This window comes from Microcaecilia unicolor, chromosome 10 (assembly GCF_901765095.1).
Source record: "Microcaecilia unicolor chromosome 10, aMicUni1.1, whole genome shotgun sequence".
Taxonomy (NCBI): domain Eukaryota; kingdom Metazoa; phylum Chordata; class Amphibia; order Gymnophiona; family Siphonopidae; genus Microcaecilia; species Microcaecilia unicolor.
Window position 1 is genome coordinate 122,946,606 of NC_044040.1, and position 17,865 is coordinate 122,964,470.

Genomic DNA, 17,865 nt, shown 5'->3' on the forward strand with positions numbered 1-17,865 from the left:
TTTGCCAAAACTTCTCTATCTGTTTCTAGCATTGCCACTGCTAGTTCCGACGGGGTTCTTTCGCAGGCTCAATTGAAAAGGTTTTGCATACATATGGCAACATAAACCGCCCCAAGTAAAAACAGCTATTATGTACCAACCTAAAAAGCGAGGGGGCATGGGAGTCCCAAACTTTAGCTTATATCATCAAGCAGCTCAATTGCGTGTGCTAGCAGAGTGGAGCGCTGGTAGTGTAAAACCATGGATCCAGGTGGAGCAGCACTGGTTGGGGCTGACTAATCTACGTTCTATAATATGGATGCCAAGGGGTCAGGCTCAGGCCTACATTAGGAGAGCCCCTTTGGCGATACAATATCCCTTACAGACTTGGATGGCTATAAAGAAGAGATTTTTTTCCCAACAGAGTATATTTCCAACAGATGGCGATAAAAACCGCCCCAGGGTGTCCATTGGGGATGGATAATCCATTATATGGCTAGTGGGAAAACAGAGGACTTGACACACTAGGCCAATTATGGGAGGAGGGTCAGATGGTACCATTTGTAGAGTTACAAGAGGAATATGGTTTGCCCTCATACCATTTGTTTCACTATACCCGCCTCAGAGACTATGTAAATAAGAGAGCTAAAAGAGAACTGTCCCTAGAGGAGAAGGCCATAGAAAAGGTGGTGAGAATGGGCAGTCACAGGGGTTGTGTTTCTCGCCTCTACGAGGCTTTGCATAATGATACGGGGCCCATATTGTACTACCTACAACGTTGGGAACGGGAATTGCAAGTAAACATAGACTACACTCAATGGGAAAAAGCCTTGGACTTTCTGTTACGGGTCTCTATCTCTAGCTCGATGATTGAAAATAGTTATAAAATATTATATCAATGGTACTATACACCTAAACGACTGGTAAAAATGTATGGCCAGGGGTCTGACCAATGCTGGAGGGGTTGTGCAGCGGTGGGGGACATGCTTCATATTTGGTGGTCCTGCCCAAAGGTGCAACTCTATTGGGCAGAATTGCTAGATCTGTTCGCTCAAGTGACTGGGGTACGATATCCTACCAAACCAGAGACTTGCTTATTACATGTTTGCCCACTGGGCGTTCGTCTTGTAGATCATCGGATCACAGCCGTCTGGTTGGTGGCTGGAAAAATCGCGTTGGCGTCAGCTTGGAAAAGCCTAGAGACACCTCCAGCACTCAAAGTGATATATAAGATGGACTACCCTTTATCAAATGTCCAAAATGACAGCTATAAGATCTGGACATTTAATGAAGTTCAATGTGCAATGGGAACGATATAGAGCATGGAGAGCACAAAGTGGAATAGATTTGGATGCCCCTAAGTTGATTGTTCCAAGACTGTGAATGTTCTACATTTGAGCACGTCCTCATCGACCTTGACCACTGCTGTGGGCTTAGACATTAGAGGAGGGGGGAGGGGGGAAGGGGGGGCTTATTTGTAAACTGTTCAGTGTTGATTATTCACTCAATCTGTACAATTGGCTGAGGTAACTATTGTTTAGAGAAAAAAAATTTCAATAAAAATATTTGGGGAAAAAAAAAAAAAAAAGAGATTGGGGCACAATCCCCTGCTGTCGCGCGGCTTCCCAGACCTGCAACAGAATCGGAGCCAGATGGACCTTAAAAGTTTGGTAATATTCAGCCGTGAGGCCATCCGGCCCTGGAGCCGTTCTTTTCCGTAAGGCCCCGATGGCCTCCTCCACTTCCCCCAGTGTCCAGGGACGCGACAGGGCCTGGAGATGGGGCCCTCCCTTTCCCACCCCTGGTGTCCCGTCGATATAGTGTCCCATCACCTCCTTATCCAAGTGTCCTCCCGAAAAAAAATGTGCAAAATGTTCTCCTACTACCTTCAAAATCCCCTCCTTCGAAACCTGCACTACCCCCTTGCGTCCCTTAACCTTCCACTACCCTACGCTCCCTCCACTCCTTACAGCAGACAAACGGATCAGGACTAATCAATTTCCCGAAATCATGTTCGTAAAGCAAGGAGGCATAGCTATCGTATTAGACCTTCTCTAACTACGCTTGCAGTTCCAGGATATCCTCCCGCCTACCCCCTGTGGAGAGTAAATAATCCCTGCGTTTCTTAAGTGCCGTTCCTAACCTCGTCCTTTCCCGTCCTTCCCTTCTTGCCTGTTGGGTAAGAAACCTCCTCGTGCGCTTTTTGACTACCTCCCACCATTCTCCAATAGAGGGAAAAATACCCTGGATGGAGAGCTGATCCTCCAAGAAGGCCCGATACTCCTCCTGCATTCTCATATCTGTTACCCATTTAAGGTTGAGCCGCCATAAACCCCTTCCTGGCCTATGCCCCGCCCAACCCCCTACCTCAGTTAACACCAGCTTATGGTCCGAGAAGTCTATGTCCACTAATCTGGGGCCCCGCCCGCATGCCCCTTCCCGAACCAAAAATCTATCTATCCTACTGTTACACTGACCCCGTGAAAAAGTGAAACCCTCTACCTCAGGGGAATGTTCTATGTGTATATCAACCAGCCCTGCCCCTTTCATTATCCCAGCCAAACGTACCCCATCATACCTCACCTGCGCTGTCCTCCCCCCACTATCCTGCCTCCTTAAAATAGTATTAAAATCCCCCCCCCCCCAAACCACCTGATGTGCTGTATAGAGATAAGGTTTAACTTTCCCAAACAACGAGGAACGTTCCTTCTTGCTTTGAGGCCTGTAGATATTAATAACCCGCAACGCCACCCCGTGCCACAACACATCTACCACCAAACACCTCCCTATACCTAACTCTATCACTTTTTGAATATCTACATTATGTGTTTTAAATAAGATCCCTACCCCCCCCCCCCCCATACCTTTCTCCTGCCAAACCCCAAACCGAAGGTCCCCATCTCCAGGCCCGTTGTGCCCGCCTAATCGCTTCTAGCGTTTGTAGCCGTGTTTCCTGAAGCAGAATACAGTCTGCCTGTATCTTAGAGAGGCCATCAAAGGCCAAACATTGTGCCCTCTGGGAAGCCACACTCGCCATATTCAACATGGCAAACAAAAAAACAATTCCTGCCATTACCATCATTGAGTAGAAGGTATCCTCTGCTCACCTCCTTCCTGCATATCTGCCCTCTGCAGCAACCCACTACCAACACCCTGAACCCCTTCTGCAGAATCCCTTCCTTCCTCCGCCCAATCCCGAACACCAAGTTTAAAACCTTTATCCTTCCCTTCCCCCTCCCCCCCTTTCTTCCTCCCCTTCTTCTTAGAGTCATCCAGACCACCATCTCCCCTCTCACAAAAGAAGGCCCCAACCCCCCTCCTGTACTTGCTCCCTATCTCTGAGCTGCTCCCCTGCCCCCCACCCCCCTTACCTCATTCCCATCACCCCTTTTACCCTGTTCCTGTCTAGATCTGATCCTATCAGACCGCCTCTTAATCCCTTCTCCCTCTCCTGTCCCCCCCCTCTTCTCCACTCCCTCTACTTCCAACCCCCCCTCCTCCTTCATTCCCAACCCCTACCATCCGGACCTTCCCCCCCTTCTTCTTACACCTAACACCCTCCCCCTGTTCCACCTCTAATTTCCTCTTCCCTTCATCTCCCCCCCAGGACTCCCCCGCCCTCCCTTCCCCCACCTTCCTCAATCTCCTCCTCCCTACCTTCCTCTTCCAGAAACTGAAAACGGTTCTCCACCCTACACTCCTGTGATCCAAATCCCGAGCCACCCAACTCCTCCATACCCTTCCCCTCAGCCCCCCTTTGTTTCTTACGAACTTGAACCCAACCCCCTTCTCCCTTCCCCCGTTCCCTCACCTGTTCCTCCCCCGTACCCCTGAAACCTCTTCCTCCCTCCTCTCCCTGATCCTGAAGCCACCCTCCCCCACCCCCCCTCCTGAACCAAACTCCCCCGTCCCCCACCCTCTTCCCCCTCATTATGAAAAGCCCTCGGGCAATCCCGAAAGGCATGCCCAGATCCCCACAAAGATTGCACCGGATAGAGGAACATTCTTCCGAAAGATGATCCTTAGACCCACACTTTGCACACTGCTGTACCGGGCAGGACATGCTAAAGTGGCGAAAAGACCCACACCTAAAACATTGTCTTGGCTGTCCTTTATAGAAACACAGGATCCTAGCTCTCCCGATAAAAGCTGCCGAGGGAATATGCTGGACCACCTGACCCACCTGTTTAAGCCTAACTAAAGCCCCCCACCCCCCTGCCCATACTCTACTTGGATCTGGGAGCTTGGTTAGTGGAGTTCTCAACTCAGCATACCGCTGAACCCAGAAGGCCAGGTCCACCCCTGAGATGGATTCATTCTGGACTAAAAGGGTCACCTGCACCAGATCGTGTCTGCTTATCGGAATCACCCTATAATTTCTCCATTCCCCCCTCCCTCGAACTTCTTCATACTTTTCCCAAAACACCTCCATCCCCCTTTGAGTCAAAAAACTGACATCATATTCCGGGATGTTAGCCGGGTGGATACAAGCATACAAATCTTCTGGAATAAACCCTAGCACCAACTGCAAAACCTTATCCCGGGATGGCATACCCCCCTCCCCCACCCATTTGAGCTGAAAGACATTCCGGCATTTGGGGATCTGCCCCTGCCCCCTCCCCTCCTCCCCCAAACCCGTCTCCCCCCCTACCCGCAAAAACTAACCTCCCCCTCCCCTGCTCTCCTTCCCCCCTCACCACAGCCACAAAAGATACCGACCTCTTCCCCTCCCCACTCCCGCTCTTCCCTGACCTGGAACCGTCCTGACCATCCAAATCCATCCTCTTCTCCAACTGCCCCTTCTGAGCAGTCCCCACCCCCCACCCCCCCTACCTTCCACAGCCTGCCCTGGCACCACCCCCTCCCTTCCTCCCCCCTCCTCTGATCACAGACTGCCACCTCCATAGCTTCAAAAGTACACCCATTCTGTCCCTCTTCTCTTACCAATCTCCCACCCTGCCCATCCACCCCATCCAAAGCAGCCTCCCCCCCCTCCCCCCCCCAAGTCCAAACTGAAACCATTTACTAGACTGTCACTGTTCTCCAGATTTTGTCCACAGGGGAGATCCCCGCTTATCTGTTCAGAAGAAACCTTGCACTGCTGCTCCCTCGGAATATCCTGCTGCTCAGACTCCTCTGCTCCCAGCTGGCTGTTACATCCTGCTCAGGAGGGTCCCGCGCGAGACCAGTCATTGTGTTAAGAGAGGAACTTCCCCTTGCTTCCTCCTGATTGGCAGAAACCTCCTGTCTTTCCAGCTCTCGAAGGCGGGATTCCCCAGAGCCTGCTTGCCCAGCTGCAACTACTCCTTGTAACTTAGCAACAGTTCCTGCATAAGTACATAAGTACATAAGCACTGCCACGCTGGGAAAAGACCAAAGGTCCATCAAGCCCAGCACTCTGTCTCCGACAGCGGCCAATCCAGGCCCCAAGAACCTGGCAAAAACCCAAAATTTAATAATGATCAATGGACTTTTCCTTCAGGAATCTGTCCAGACCCCCTTTAAACTCAGCAACGCCAGCTGCCGTCACTACCTTCTCCGGCAATGAGTTCCAGAGTCTAACCACATGCTGAGTAAAGAAAAACTTTCTCCAATTTGTTTTAAACCTACCACATTCTAATTTCATCTTGTGTCCCCTAGTTCTCTTATTGTTAGAAAGCGTAAACAAACGCTTCACATCTGTCCGCTCTACCCCACTCATTATTTTGTAGACCTCTATCATATCACCCCTCAGCTGCCTTTTCTCCAGGCTAAAGAGTCCTAGCCGTCTTAACCTCTCCTCATAAGGTAGTCGTCCCATCCCTTTTATCATTTTAGTCGCCCTTCTCTGCACCTTCTCCAATTCCTTTATATCTTTTTTGAGATGAGGCGACCAGAACTGAACACAATACTCCAGGTGCGGTCGCACCATGGAGCAATATAACGACATTATAACATCCTCATGCTTGTTTTCCATCCCTTTTCTAATAATACTCAACATTCTGTTCGCCTTCTTAGCTGCTGCAGCACATTGAGCGGAAGATTTCAACGTTCTATCCACGATGACTCCCAGATCCCTTTCTCGGTCCGTAATTCCTAAAGCGGAACCTTGCATGACATAGTCGTAATTCGGGTTCCTCCTTCCCACGTGCATCACTTTGCACTTGTCAACGTTGAACTTCATCTGCCATTTGGACGCCCAATCCCCCAGTCTCACGAGGTCCTCTTGTAATCTTTCACACTCCTCCCGCGACGAGACGACCCTGGATAACTTTGTGTCATCTGCGAATTTAATTACTTCACTAGTTACTCCCATCTCAAGGTCATTTATAAATATGTTAAAAAGCAGCGGTCCCAGCACAGACCCCTGAGGGACCCCACTAACTACCCTTCTCCATTGGGAATACTGACCATTCAACCCTACTCTCTGCTTCCTGTCTTTTAACCAGCTCTTAATCCATAATAATACACTGCCTCCGATCCCATGACTCTCCAGTTTCCTTTGGAGTCTTTCATGAGGCACTTTGTCAAACACCTTCTGAAAATCTAGATATACAATATCCACCAGCTCCCCTTTGTCCACATGCTTTTTCACCCCCTCGAAAAAATGCAGTAGATTTGTGAGGCAAGACTTCCCTTCACTAAATCCGTGCTGACTTTGTCTCAGCAGCCCATGCTTTTGTACGTGCTCCGTAATTTTATTCTTAATAATAGCCTCCACCATTTTTCCCGGCACCGACGTCAGACTCACCGGTCTATAATTTCCCGGATCTCCTCTGGAACCCTTTTTAAAAATCGGTGTTACATTGGCCACCCTCCAATCTTCCAGTACCACACCTGATTTTAGGGATAAATTGCATATTACTAACAGCAGCTCCGCAAGTTCATTTTTCAGCTCTATTAATACTCTGGGATGAATACCATCCAGACCCGGTGATTTACTACTTTTTAGTTTGCAGAACTGCCCCATTACATCCTCCAAGTTTACAGAGAAATCATTTAGTCTTTCCGACTCGTCCACTTCAAATACCAGAGTGCACCTGTGTGTGCAAGCAGAGCCCTTCTGATGGCAACTTTTCTTCCACGAATGCACCTTCAACTGGAGTAAAACTGTCCTTTTTACTTTCTCCTGTCCTGCCTTCTTCAGAAAACCTTCTCTCTGCAAAACTAGGAACACTTGTCTGGAGCTCTTGTATGAAAAAGTCTCTATCTCTGGTTTCCATAGTCTGCAAATGTTTAGGAGCCTTTTGAAGCTCTTTCTCTGTCCTTGTAGGCTCCAGAGATACTACAGACTCCCAGCTGCCTCCTCTCCTCTCATTACCAGAAGCAGCCATCACAGTAAGTGCACCAGAATCTGTTTGACTTGCCAAGCCCTTCATAAATTGCAGTGTATGTCCAGTGTTTGTAGCTGGCAAGTCCTCACTCACACACTGTCGTTGTTGAAAGAATTCTGCTGTACATACTGGGGAAACCTGACTCAGATTTTGCTGTGCCTTGTGCCATTCTCTCCTGGTTTATATATATTTCCCTTAAGGGATTATCAGTATTCTTCTTTAATGAAACCAAAGTCTTTTCTTTGTGTTGAAGCTGCTTTAACAAACGAGCCTCCTCTTTCTTGTAAATGTCAAGATTATCTCCTGGGGCCAGCCTAGTCATGGCTTTTGCCATCTTCAGCCGTTTCCCCTGCTCCTCTATGTCTTTCTCCAGGGCTTTAATCATTCGCACCCTTTGTACCACTTCTTCAGCCAGGTGCCCCGGTCCTTCACTCACCGACCGTACACCATCCTCCCCGTCTTCTTCCTCCTCCTCTGACCAATCACTATCATAGTCCTGTAAGCCCGGACCTGGCTGAAGCTCCTGGTGTACCGCCATTGGCTCCTCTCCTTCCACCATCTGGAGGCTCGAGGCCCTCCCTATCCACCTCCCCCCTCCATGTTCTTCAGGCTCCCTTTCCGGAAACCGCTGGGTCATGGAGGGGGTACCTGTTACCTCTTCATCTCGGAGATGCTGAGCCCTGCGGTCCACAGGGCTCCTTTCTCTGCTCTCCGAGGCTGGGCTGGGCTGCAAACCCTTCCGGGCCTTCTGGTCCGTAGGGCCCAGAGGCCTCATGTCCTGGGCCTTTCCTGGGAAACTCTTCCCCGGGCCTCTCTGCCCACCTGGGGAAGGAGCCAGTCCAGCACCCTTCCTGCTCTCTAGAGACCGAGCCGCCAAGCACACGTCCTTTTCTCACCAAGTCTAGGCTGGAATGCCCTCCCGTGGGAGGTGGTGGAGATGAAAACGGTAACGAAATAAACGGGATAAACATAAAGTAATCCTGTTCAGAAGGAATGGATCCTCAGGAGCTTAGCCGAAATTGGGTGGCAGAGCCAGTGGTGGGAGACGGGGCTGGTGGTTGGGAGGCGGGGATAGCGCTGGGCAGACTTATACGGTTTGTGCCAGATCCGGTGGTGGGAGGCAGGGCTGGTGGTTGGGAGGCGGGGATAGCGCTGGGCAGACTTATACGGTTTATGCCAGAGCCGGTGGTGGGAGGCAGGGCTGGTGGTTGGGAGGCGGGGATAGCGCTGGGCAGACTTATACAGTTTGTGCCAGAGCCAGTGGTGGGAGGCAGGGCTGGTGGTTGGGAGGCAGGGATAGTGCTGGGCAGACTTATACGGTCTATGCCCTGAAAAAGACAGGTACAAATCAAAGTAAGGTATACACAAAAAGTGGCACATACGAGTTTATCTTGTTGGGCAGACTGGATGGACCGTGCAGGTCTTTTTCTGCCGTCATCTACTATGTTACTATGATTATCTCCCAGTTGGTGAGATGTCATATGTGTGTGCCCAATGCAAAGAGCTCCTAGCTCTCAGAGACTGTGGCCGTTCTCTTGAGGATAGAGTAGCAGACTTGGTGGAGCTGAGGGAGACAGAGAGGTACATAGAGGAGACCTACAGGGATGTTGTTGAGAAGTCCCACCTCCAGTCTTGTAGCCCCTGTGCTACCTTGGAGGAGAGAGGTCTCCTAGAAGGAGAGCATCACCCTGGTAAAGTAGGAAGTAATCCTGTAGCCAGGACCTGCACACCAGGGGATGTACTATCCCTCTCGCACCGAGGATATGTCTCCAAGTGCTGCCCAGGAGGGAAGGGTTAGGTCAGCTGTTGTAGTTGGTGATTCGATAATTAGGCATATAGATAGCTGGGGGGCTGGTGGGCATGAGGATTGTCTGGTGACTTGCCTGCCTGGTCCGAAGATAGCGGACCTCACGCGTCACCTAGATAGGATTTTAGATAGTGCTGGGGAGGAGCTGGCTGTCTTGGTACACGTGGGTACCAGTGACATAGGAAAATGTGGGAGAGAGCCAAATTTAGGCTCTTAGGTAGAAAGCTCAAATCAAGAACTTCTAGGGTAGCATTTTCTGAAATGCTACCAGTTCCATGCACTGGGCCCAAGAGACAGGCAGAGCTCTGGAGTCTCAATGCGTGTATGAGACGATGGTGCAGGGAGGAGGGTTTTAGAATTGTTAGGAACTGGGCTACATTCTGGGGAAGGGGGAGCCTATTCCGAAAGGATGGGCTCCATCTTAACCAGGGTGGACCAGGCTGCTGGCATCGGCATTTCAAAAATAGATAGAGCAGCTTTTAAACTAGAAACTGGGGAAAGGCCGACAGTCGCTCAAACAAAAGCACATGGTTCAGGATAAGGTACCTTTCAAAGATACCACCAAAACAGGGAAGATAGGGTGTCCTGATAGTGAGATTGCAAAAGAGACCATAATAGATCAGGTGTCCTTAAATAAAAATCAGACAAAAGAATGCAAATGAATACTGTAAAATACTGAGCATGATGGAAATAGGAACAACAAACATAGTTTGAAATGTCTATATGCGAATGCCAGGAGCCTAAGAAATAAGATGGGAGAGTTAGAATGTATTGCACTAAATGAAAAATTAGATATAATAGGCATCTCTGAGACCTAGTGGAAGGAGGATAACCAGTGGGACACTGTCATGCTGGGGTACAAATTATATCGTAGTGATAGGGTGGATCGAATTGGTGGAGGGGTAGCATTGTATATTAAGGAGAGCCTTGAATCAAATAGATTAAAAATTCTGCAGGAAACAAAACACTTCTTTGAATCACTGTGGATTGAAATTCCATGTGTAAAGGGGAAAAGGATAGTGACAGGAGTGTACTACCATCCGCCTGACCAGAATGAACAGACGGATACAAAAATGTTAAAGAAAATTAGGGATGCAAACGAACTGGGCAACACAATAATAATGGGTGATTTCAATTACGCCGATATTGACTGGGCAAATGTAACATTGGGGCAAGCTAGGGAGGTAAAATTCCTTGATGAAATCAAGGACAGCTTTATGGAGCAGCTGGTACAGGAGCCAACAAGAGAAGGAAAAATTCTAGACCTAGTTCTTAGTGGAGCGCATGATCTGGTGCGGGAGGTAATGGATGCTGGGCTTGATGGACCTTTGGTATTTATTTGCTGCATTTGTACCCCACATTTTCCCACCTATTTGCAGGCTCGATGTGGCTTACATTATATTGCAAAAGGTATAATCATAAATAGAGTATGGGTTTGGTCTAATTAAACATAATTGAATATGAATGCAAATTGAGAAACATATAAACTCTAGTAAAAAAAAACCGTTTCTGATGCAAATGAAACGGGGGCTAGCAAGGTTTTCTTCAGAGTGTGCATGTGGGAGTGTGTGTGTCCCTGCCCTCTCTCCCTCCTCCCCCTCCCCCCTCCGAGTCCAGTCCTTCAGTGTTGTTTCCTGCTGTTCTGTGTTTTTGTTACAGAGAGAGTGAGGGCATCTCTCTCCCCTCCCCCTCTGAGTCCTTCACAGTTTCCTGGGATTTCGTGCTGTGCTGTTTTCCTTCACTCATGGGGAAACCGGATATCTCTGGCACTTCACACTTCCGGCTGGAGGCTTCAGTGGTGCCTTTTATATATATAGATAGTTAACATATTGCTATATAGTCAAAACAGTAGGAATATGAGTAGCCATTTGTATAAAACATTAGTGCCATGTTGACGTTGGTCAAATAATAATATTTTTAATCTCATTTTAATCATTAATGTAGAAACTTAGCACTGACCTGCTTGCTGCTTTAATAGGACTGGTCATAACATCTGAAGCTATCATAGTGGTTGGCATTGGATACATATACATTTTACATACTCCACAATCAAAACCCTGGCATTGGATACATATACATTTTACATACTCCACAATCAAAACCCTGACCCCTGAGGCAGGCGTTGTATGTGCATGCAGGACGTCAGGACACAGCACAGATCAGCAAACGTGCCGGAGACCGGCGCTGAAGATGACTAAGGCTGGTGGGGGTTGGGGACCCCTGCCAGCAAAGGTACTTGGCGGCAGCAGGAGGAGGGTCGAAAGTAGAGGGGGGTCAGGGCTAAATCTGTGGTATCTACAAGTGTGCAGTTTGGTCTGTGTGTGTAAGATCTAAGTTTCCAACCAGTAAGTCCGAGTAAGAGATTTTTAGAACTGTCATTAAGGTCCTCCCCTCCACATTTCCTTTTTCAAATTGAAAGCTTATGCTACTGATGCATTAATTTGGTATTTTAGTGCCCTGACAGTCTGATTTGACTTGATTTGATTCACCCAAGTAGGTTACTAGCTTACTTTTCAGACACAATCAGTACCATGCTTCCAGCTTTCTGCCGGCTCTTTTTCACTCATAGAATTGCTGCCCTCTTTATTTATTTATTGTATCCCACATTTTTCCACCTATTTATTTTATTTATTGCATTTGTATCCCACATTTTCTCACCTATTTGCAGGCTCAGTGTGGCTTACAATATTTTATCATGTCAAGCGCCATTCAAGAGTAGATAGATAATTAGTTACATAAAGAACAGGTATAACATCAAACATATAAACGGCGAGTGACCGACTCACTCGCAAATGCGCAGTAGAGACTTCCCTCTCTGTCCCGCCCCCGCGTCAATACGTGATGACGGGGGGGCAGGACAGAGAGGGAAACTGCGCCGCCGAGGTTGCTACCGCTCCCCCCCCCCCACTCGGAGTCGCCGCCACCCCTCCACCCGGCCCGGGCCCTCTCTTCCCTTCTGAACTTACACATCCATTCGCCGAATGCAGCAATGCACATCAGCTGAGCTGCCCCTTCCTTCTCTGCCTGTGTCCCACCCTCGCTGACGTTACGTCACAGGAGGGCGGGGCCACAGGCAGAGAAGGAAGGGCCCACGGCAGCTGAGCTGATGTGCGTTGCTGCGTTCGGCAAATGGATGTGTAGATTCAGAAGCGAAGAGAGGGCCCGGGCCGGGTGGAGGGGTGGCGGCGACTCCGGGGGGGGGGGGGTGGCTGCGGCGGCGACTCCGGGGGGGGAGCGGCGGTGACTCCGAGGGGGGGGAGCGGTGGCGACCTCACGGGGGGTGGGAGGGGAGCGATGGCGACCTCACGGGGGGGGGGGGGGGAAGGAAAACCCCAATACCAGCCCATTTTTACGGGCTTAACGGCTAGTAATGGATATAATCAGTTCAGTAAATCAGAAAATAAACAGATTGTTAGGTGAGTATTGATATGTTAGAGTTCCTATTGTTGATTAGTGTAGTAAGTCTTATTAAAAAGGAAGGTCTTTAGTGATTTCCGAAAGTTGAAAAGGTCATGAATATTTTTCAGATATTTTTCTTTCCCTACCTGCCTGCCTTATTGCTATGATGTTCTGACTGAAACCTTTTTCTTTGCCTCTGCTAAATAGGACTTACTACCACCTCCATCCTCCAGTGCTTGTTTCTGTATTTATAATTTGTCACATTCTGTAATCTCCAAATGATGGGACTCAGATGAATAAGAACACTGAAAATTGCATCAGTTGCATCTTATCTGTCAATCTGCCAGCCTGTCCATCAGCCTACCGTCTCTGTCTCAGTTTTCATAGTAACTATTGGTGCAGACTAAATTCCAAAGGGACTTTGCTCCCAGTTTCAGCTTCCTAATTCCAAGTAAGCTAGTAACCTACTTGGGTTTTCTCCAGGATGTATACTAAATGTAAAACACTGCATGGTTAGTAGTGATAAAGAGTGCCACAAATGTTATCAACAGTCAAAAAAAAAAAAACTACCATGCACTATCCTTCAACATGTGTGGTTACCAATCCAGACTATCCTATGGGATATTTACCTCATAAGATTCAGGCTCTGTGAGGATATTTACTCCTTGGAGCAGAAGACCAAATATTATATATAATTTTTAGAGTGTAGCTGCAAAGGTGGATGTTATGGAGAGCACCTGCACTACTGAATTTGTGATTACACCACTGGATATTAGACTTTATGTACTTTTGTTCTGATCCAGCATACTTTTTCTTTTAATGTTATTTTCCTGCCATGTCTGTTACAGATCAGTTGGTGGAATTCGTGCCTCTCTGTACAATGCTGTTACAGTGGAAGAAGTTCAGAAGCTTGCAGCTTTTATGAAAAACTTCATGCAGATGCACTAGTGAAGAACACTGATCTACATGCACATTCTGGTGTGTTTTTTCATGATCTGTGTGGATGCACTTCTTATTAACCCTAGTGCACACCAAAAACCCATTACCTGTAAGCTGGATAAACTTTGGCAGGGGAATTTGGGGTATAGGTTATACTATGATTACAATAAAAAAATCTTTTAAAAAACAAATACCTGCTTTGAAGCTCAACATTAGGTAAAACACATATAATCAAGACTTAGAGGCATTTCCAGTTTTGTACAATTGTTAGAATGAATGTGTATACCCACCTGGTTGTTCTCAAGTAAAACTGTAAACTTAAGTACTCTCTTTTATGGTGCAACAGTTTTTATTGATGACAATTAACATATAATTGAAAGATGGCTGCCACTCAAGAAACCATGTGAGCAGCTAGCTCCGGTGACCTGGACTAAATTTCCGCTCGTAAATCTGCTCAAGTTCGGCAGGAGTCCAGGCTGAATTCCAGGCTAAATTCCGGTCTGACCAAGACTGAATCAATTAGAACACAGAGCACGGAGGATAATAGATTAACGATCGATTGCTGTCCACCTAGACTGCTAATCCCGCCACGAGGACGGAGCTAAACGTGCCGAATCCTCAAGTGAGTACCCTACCGTGAGGGCAGCTGTCGCCCTAACCCTTCTGAATAGTGCCGCGGAATTGCCCTGCTGACCGAGGACGTGCTCTCACGAAGAGACGAAGGGTTTCATGATTTCCCTGGTCAAGTGTATCGGAGGCCTTGTAAAACTAATGGTCGGCTAGGCGAATCGGAGGCCGCATAAGTCCAACTTTCATCAGACGTGCGCCAACCCGACCTGACGTAACTGACCTCCTGCTCACCATAAACAAGATTTAAAGACGAATACAATCCGCCCACCAGACCGCTAACCCCGCCACGAGGACGGAGCTGAACGTACTGCTGAGCCGAATCCTCAAGTGAGTACCCTACCGTGAGGGCAGCTGTCGCCCAAACGAGATCCGACCACAACCCTTCTGAATAGTGCCGCGGCATTGCCCTGCTGATCGAGGATGTGCTCTCACGCAGAGACGAAGGGTTTCCTGATTACCCCGGTCAAGTGTATCAGAGGCCTTGTAGAACTAACTGTCGGCTAGATGAATCGGAGGCCGCATAAGTCCAACTGTGATCAGAGTGCGCCGACTTGACCTGACATAACCGACCTCAATCCAACTCAGGAAGAGCTGGAGGGAGCGGAACCAAGACTGGGCAGACATCGGCACTCCTGCTACTGAGATACGAGCTGGTGAAACGCCGAATGGCCGGAACAATTAAACGGTGGAGCTGTAAATGGTGTATTAGTGAATAGTGAAGAAGTAAGTGGCTCTCCCACCCGTACAACGCCCGAAATACTTGGTCATGCTGCCGTTGCGAAGATCAGCTTGCAGCTAGTTGTGCGCCAGCCAGTTCGAAGAGTGAGCCAGCGATACCACATAGCCCAATAATAAGAAACGGAGAAGGCGATTCCATTATATCCAGGACATAGTGGAAATAATTGGCACTGCACTCCCCAACTTCCCACCGCCAGATTGTAGAGTGAACCGACACTTGTTACTTGATACAGATATCTTTTAGTACTACTGAAAAGAGGTCTACAGAGACTGATTAACAAAGAGTCCTTTGCCTTACCGCACTGGAACTCCGTTCTATTTAAAATGAATGCGACATTTGTACCGACTAATTGTTGGAAGCAGTAAGGTGGGAAGATCCAAGTCTAATTAGCACCAATTCTAGACTCTCAAACTAGAATACGACATTTGGACCGACCAATTGCAAGAAGCACTAAGGTGGGAGGATCCAAGTCTAATTAGCACCAATTCTAGACTCTCAAGCTAGGAGATAGTTTGCAACAAGTAAAGATTATGCGTAAAAAATAGACTTGATACTAACTTAATCTCTCGACTGAATATTCAACCATTACGATTGACCAAACTGATCACATCATTGCAAACTCTGAATTTGTGCCCTCTATTATTGGTCTAAAAGGAGCAGCTATTATCTGAACGAAAGAACGAAACACCTATCCACTCGCAATAGCAGCAATGCTTTCATTTACTGCAGTTTGCTCATATTTTCTGCGCTTGTACTAACATTTGTATGTGGCTGAACGAGTTCGAGTGAACATGTGCGAGTCTGGATAATGATGGGCAAATTGTGAAACATTTCTGCTCGATAATCGCTCTTGATGCCTAATTCACCCTCATCACTATCAAGGATTGAGAACTACTAACTTTATTCAAAGAAAAAACGATCTCAAGAACCTCATCTCTGTGCACCTCTACTGTCGAGCACTAATCAATCTAACATCCATAGGGAAATAATATCAAGATGAATATCACTAAACTACTCTTCACTATCTACTCACTTACCCTAATTCACCACATGCTTACCACCCCCCTATCGGAAACTAACAGCATTCCTACAATATACATGCCTTACCGACCATGTAAACACAATACATATTGCCATAATAACAACAACAACCAAAATACTGGAATTACTACCTCCCTTGAACAACATCAAAACAAAGGAAAAAATGGACATAATAAACCTCCACTACTAGTAAACAGACAACTAAGAAAAATCAACATAATACCTAACTTAACTGATCCCTTTCAAATAATCCAACTAGGATACACAAATGCCAGATCAGCTGTCAACAAGGCAACAATATTAACAGATTGGATTACCGATGATAACCTGGATCTATTAATCATCAATGAAACCTGGATTCATAATCACAATGACCCAATAGTACTAGATCTTTGCCCTCCAGGTTACAAAATTACTCACTGGCCAAGAAAGGGAAAGAGAGGAGGAGGCATTGCACTAATTTACAAATCTCATCTTACAGTAATAACTACAGCTGAATCCATGACACCACATCTCGAAATTGCCTCACTTAGTATCAACCACCCTACCTTGCTTGACCATCTAAACATCATTTTGTTTTATAGACCACCAGGAAGCTGGCAAGAATGCCAACCACAACTCATGAACTTCATCTCAAATGCCTGCGTATCTAATTCTAATCTTCTTATATTAGGGGACATAAACTTGCATCTAGAAGACCACAATGCAAAGAATACACAAGAATGCAAGGATTTTCTCCAACTATGGGAATTCAATTGGATTAATACTCAAGCAATGCATGTTAAAGGACATACGCTTGACCTTATCACACACAAATTCTCTTCAGATCAAACCTTTATAATAACAGATATAAAACGGACAGAGATATCATGGTCAGACCACTTCAAACTAAACATATCCATGCAATGGCGGATAAAAAATCTGGCCCAGAAACAAGAACGAAAAACTTACACCACCAGAGGCCAAATTGATCCGGTACTATTCTGGCAACAGTTCTACACGAACGAATGGACAGTACAAATAGATTCCAATCAATACCTCTTAAATTGGGACAATAGATGCAAGAACATACTTGATACAATAGCACCATCACAAACAAGAACATCACAAAGACATAGTTCATTTCTTTGGTTTAATGACGAACTGAAAAAACTAAAAATTCAAGTAAGGAGACTTGAACGTGCATGGAATAAAATGAAAGATGAACGAACATTTAATGCATGGAAACAAATGCTAAGAAAATACAAATATACAATCAGACAAACTAAAATGTTATATTACAAATCCAAAATCGGGCCAGATTATAAGGATTTACATAAGTTATTCCAATTTGTACATAAAATGAAGATGCATACCTGTAGCAGGTATTCTCCGAGGACAGCAGGCTGATTGTTCTCACGAATGGGGTGACGTCCACGGCAGCCCCCGAGATCGGAAATCGCCCTAGGAACAAAAGTTTGCTAGAGCCTTCAATTGCGCGCAGGTGTGCGCACAGCGCATGCGCAGCCATTAGCTTCCCGCCTGTCGCGCGAGAGTTCAATCAGGTTGATAACAAGCAAAGAAAGGAAAGACAACTCCAAAGGGGAGGCGGGCAGGTATGTGAGAACAATCAGCCTGCTGTCCTCGGAGAATACCTGCTACAGGTATGTATCTTCATTTTCTCCGAGGACAAGCAGGCTGCTTGTTCTCACGAATGGGGTATCCCTAGCCCCCAGGCTCACTCAAAACAACAAAGAAAGGTCAATTGGGCCTCGCAATGGCGAGGACATAACAAGGATTGACCTATGAAGAAAACAACTAACTGAGAGTGCAGCCTGGAACAGAACAAAAATGGGCCTGGGGGGGTGGAGTTTTATTCTAAACCCCGAACAGATTCTGCAGCACCGACTGCTCAAACTGACTGTCGCGTCGGGTATCCTACTGAAGGCAGTAGTGAGATGTGGTGGACTGAAGACCACGTTGCAGCCTTGCAAATCTCTTCAATAGTGGCTGACTTCAAGTGGGCCACCGACGCTGCC

General features: G+C 47.1%; 1 protein-coding gene across 1 annotated transcript in view; it reads left to right on the plus strand.

The window, feature by feature from the left end:
* PSAT1 (phosphoserine aminotransferase 1) overlaps positions 1-13,765 on the plus strand; it is a 624,187-nt gene extending 610,422 nt beyond the window's left edge. Inside the window, exon 10 of the mRNA XM_030216432.1 lies at positions 13,347-13,765. Coding sequence (XP_030072292.1) covers positions 13,347-13,446 — 100 coding nt within the window. The 3' untranslated portion in view covers positions 13,447-13,765. The remainder of the gene's footprint in view (positions 1-13,346) is intronic.
* Positions 13,766-17,865: the final 4,100 nt, after the last annotated feature.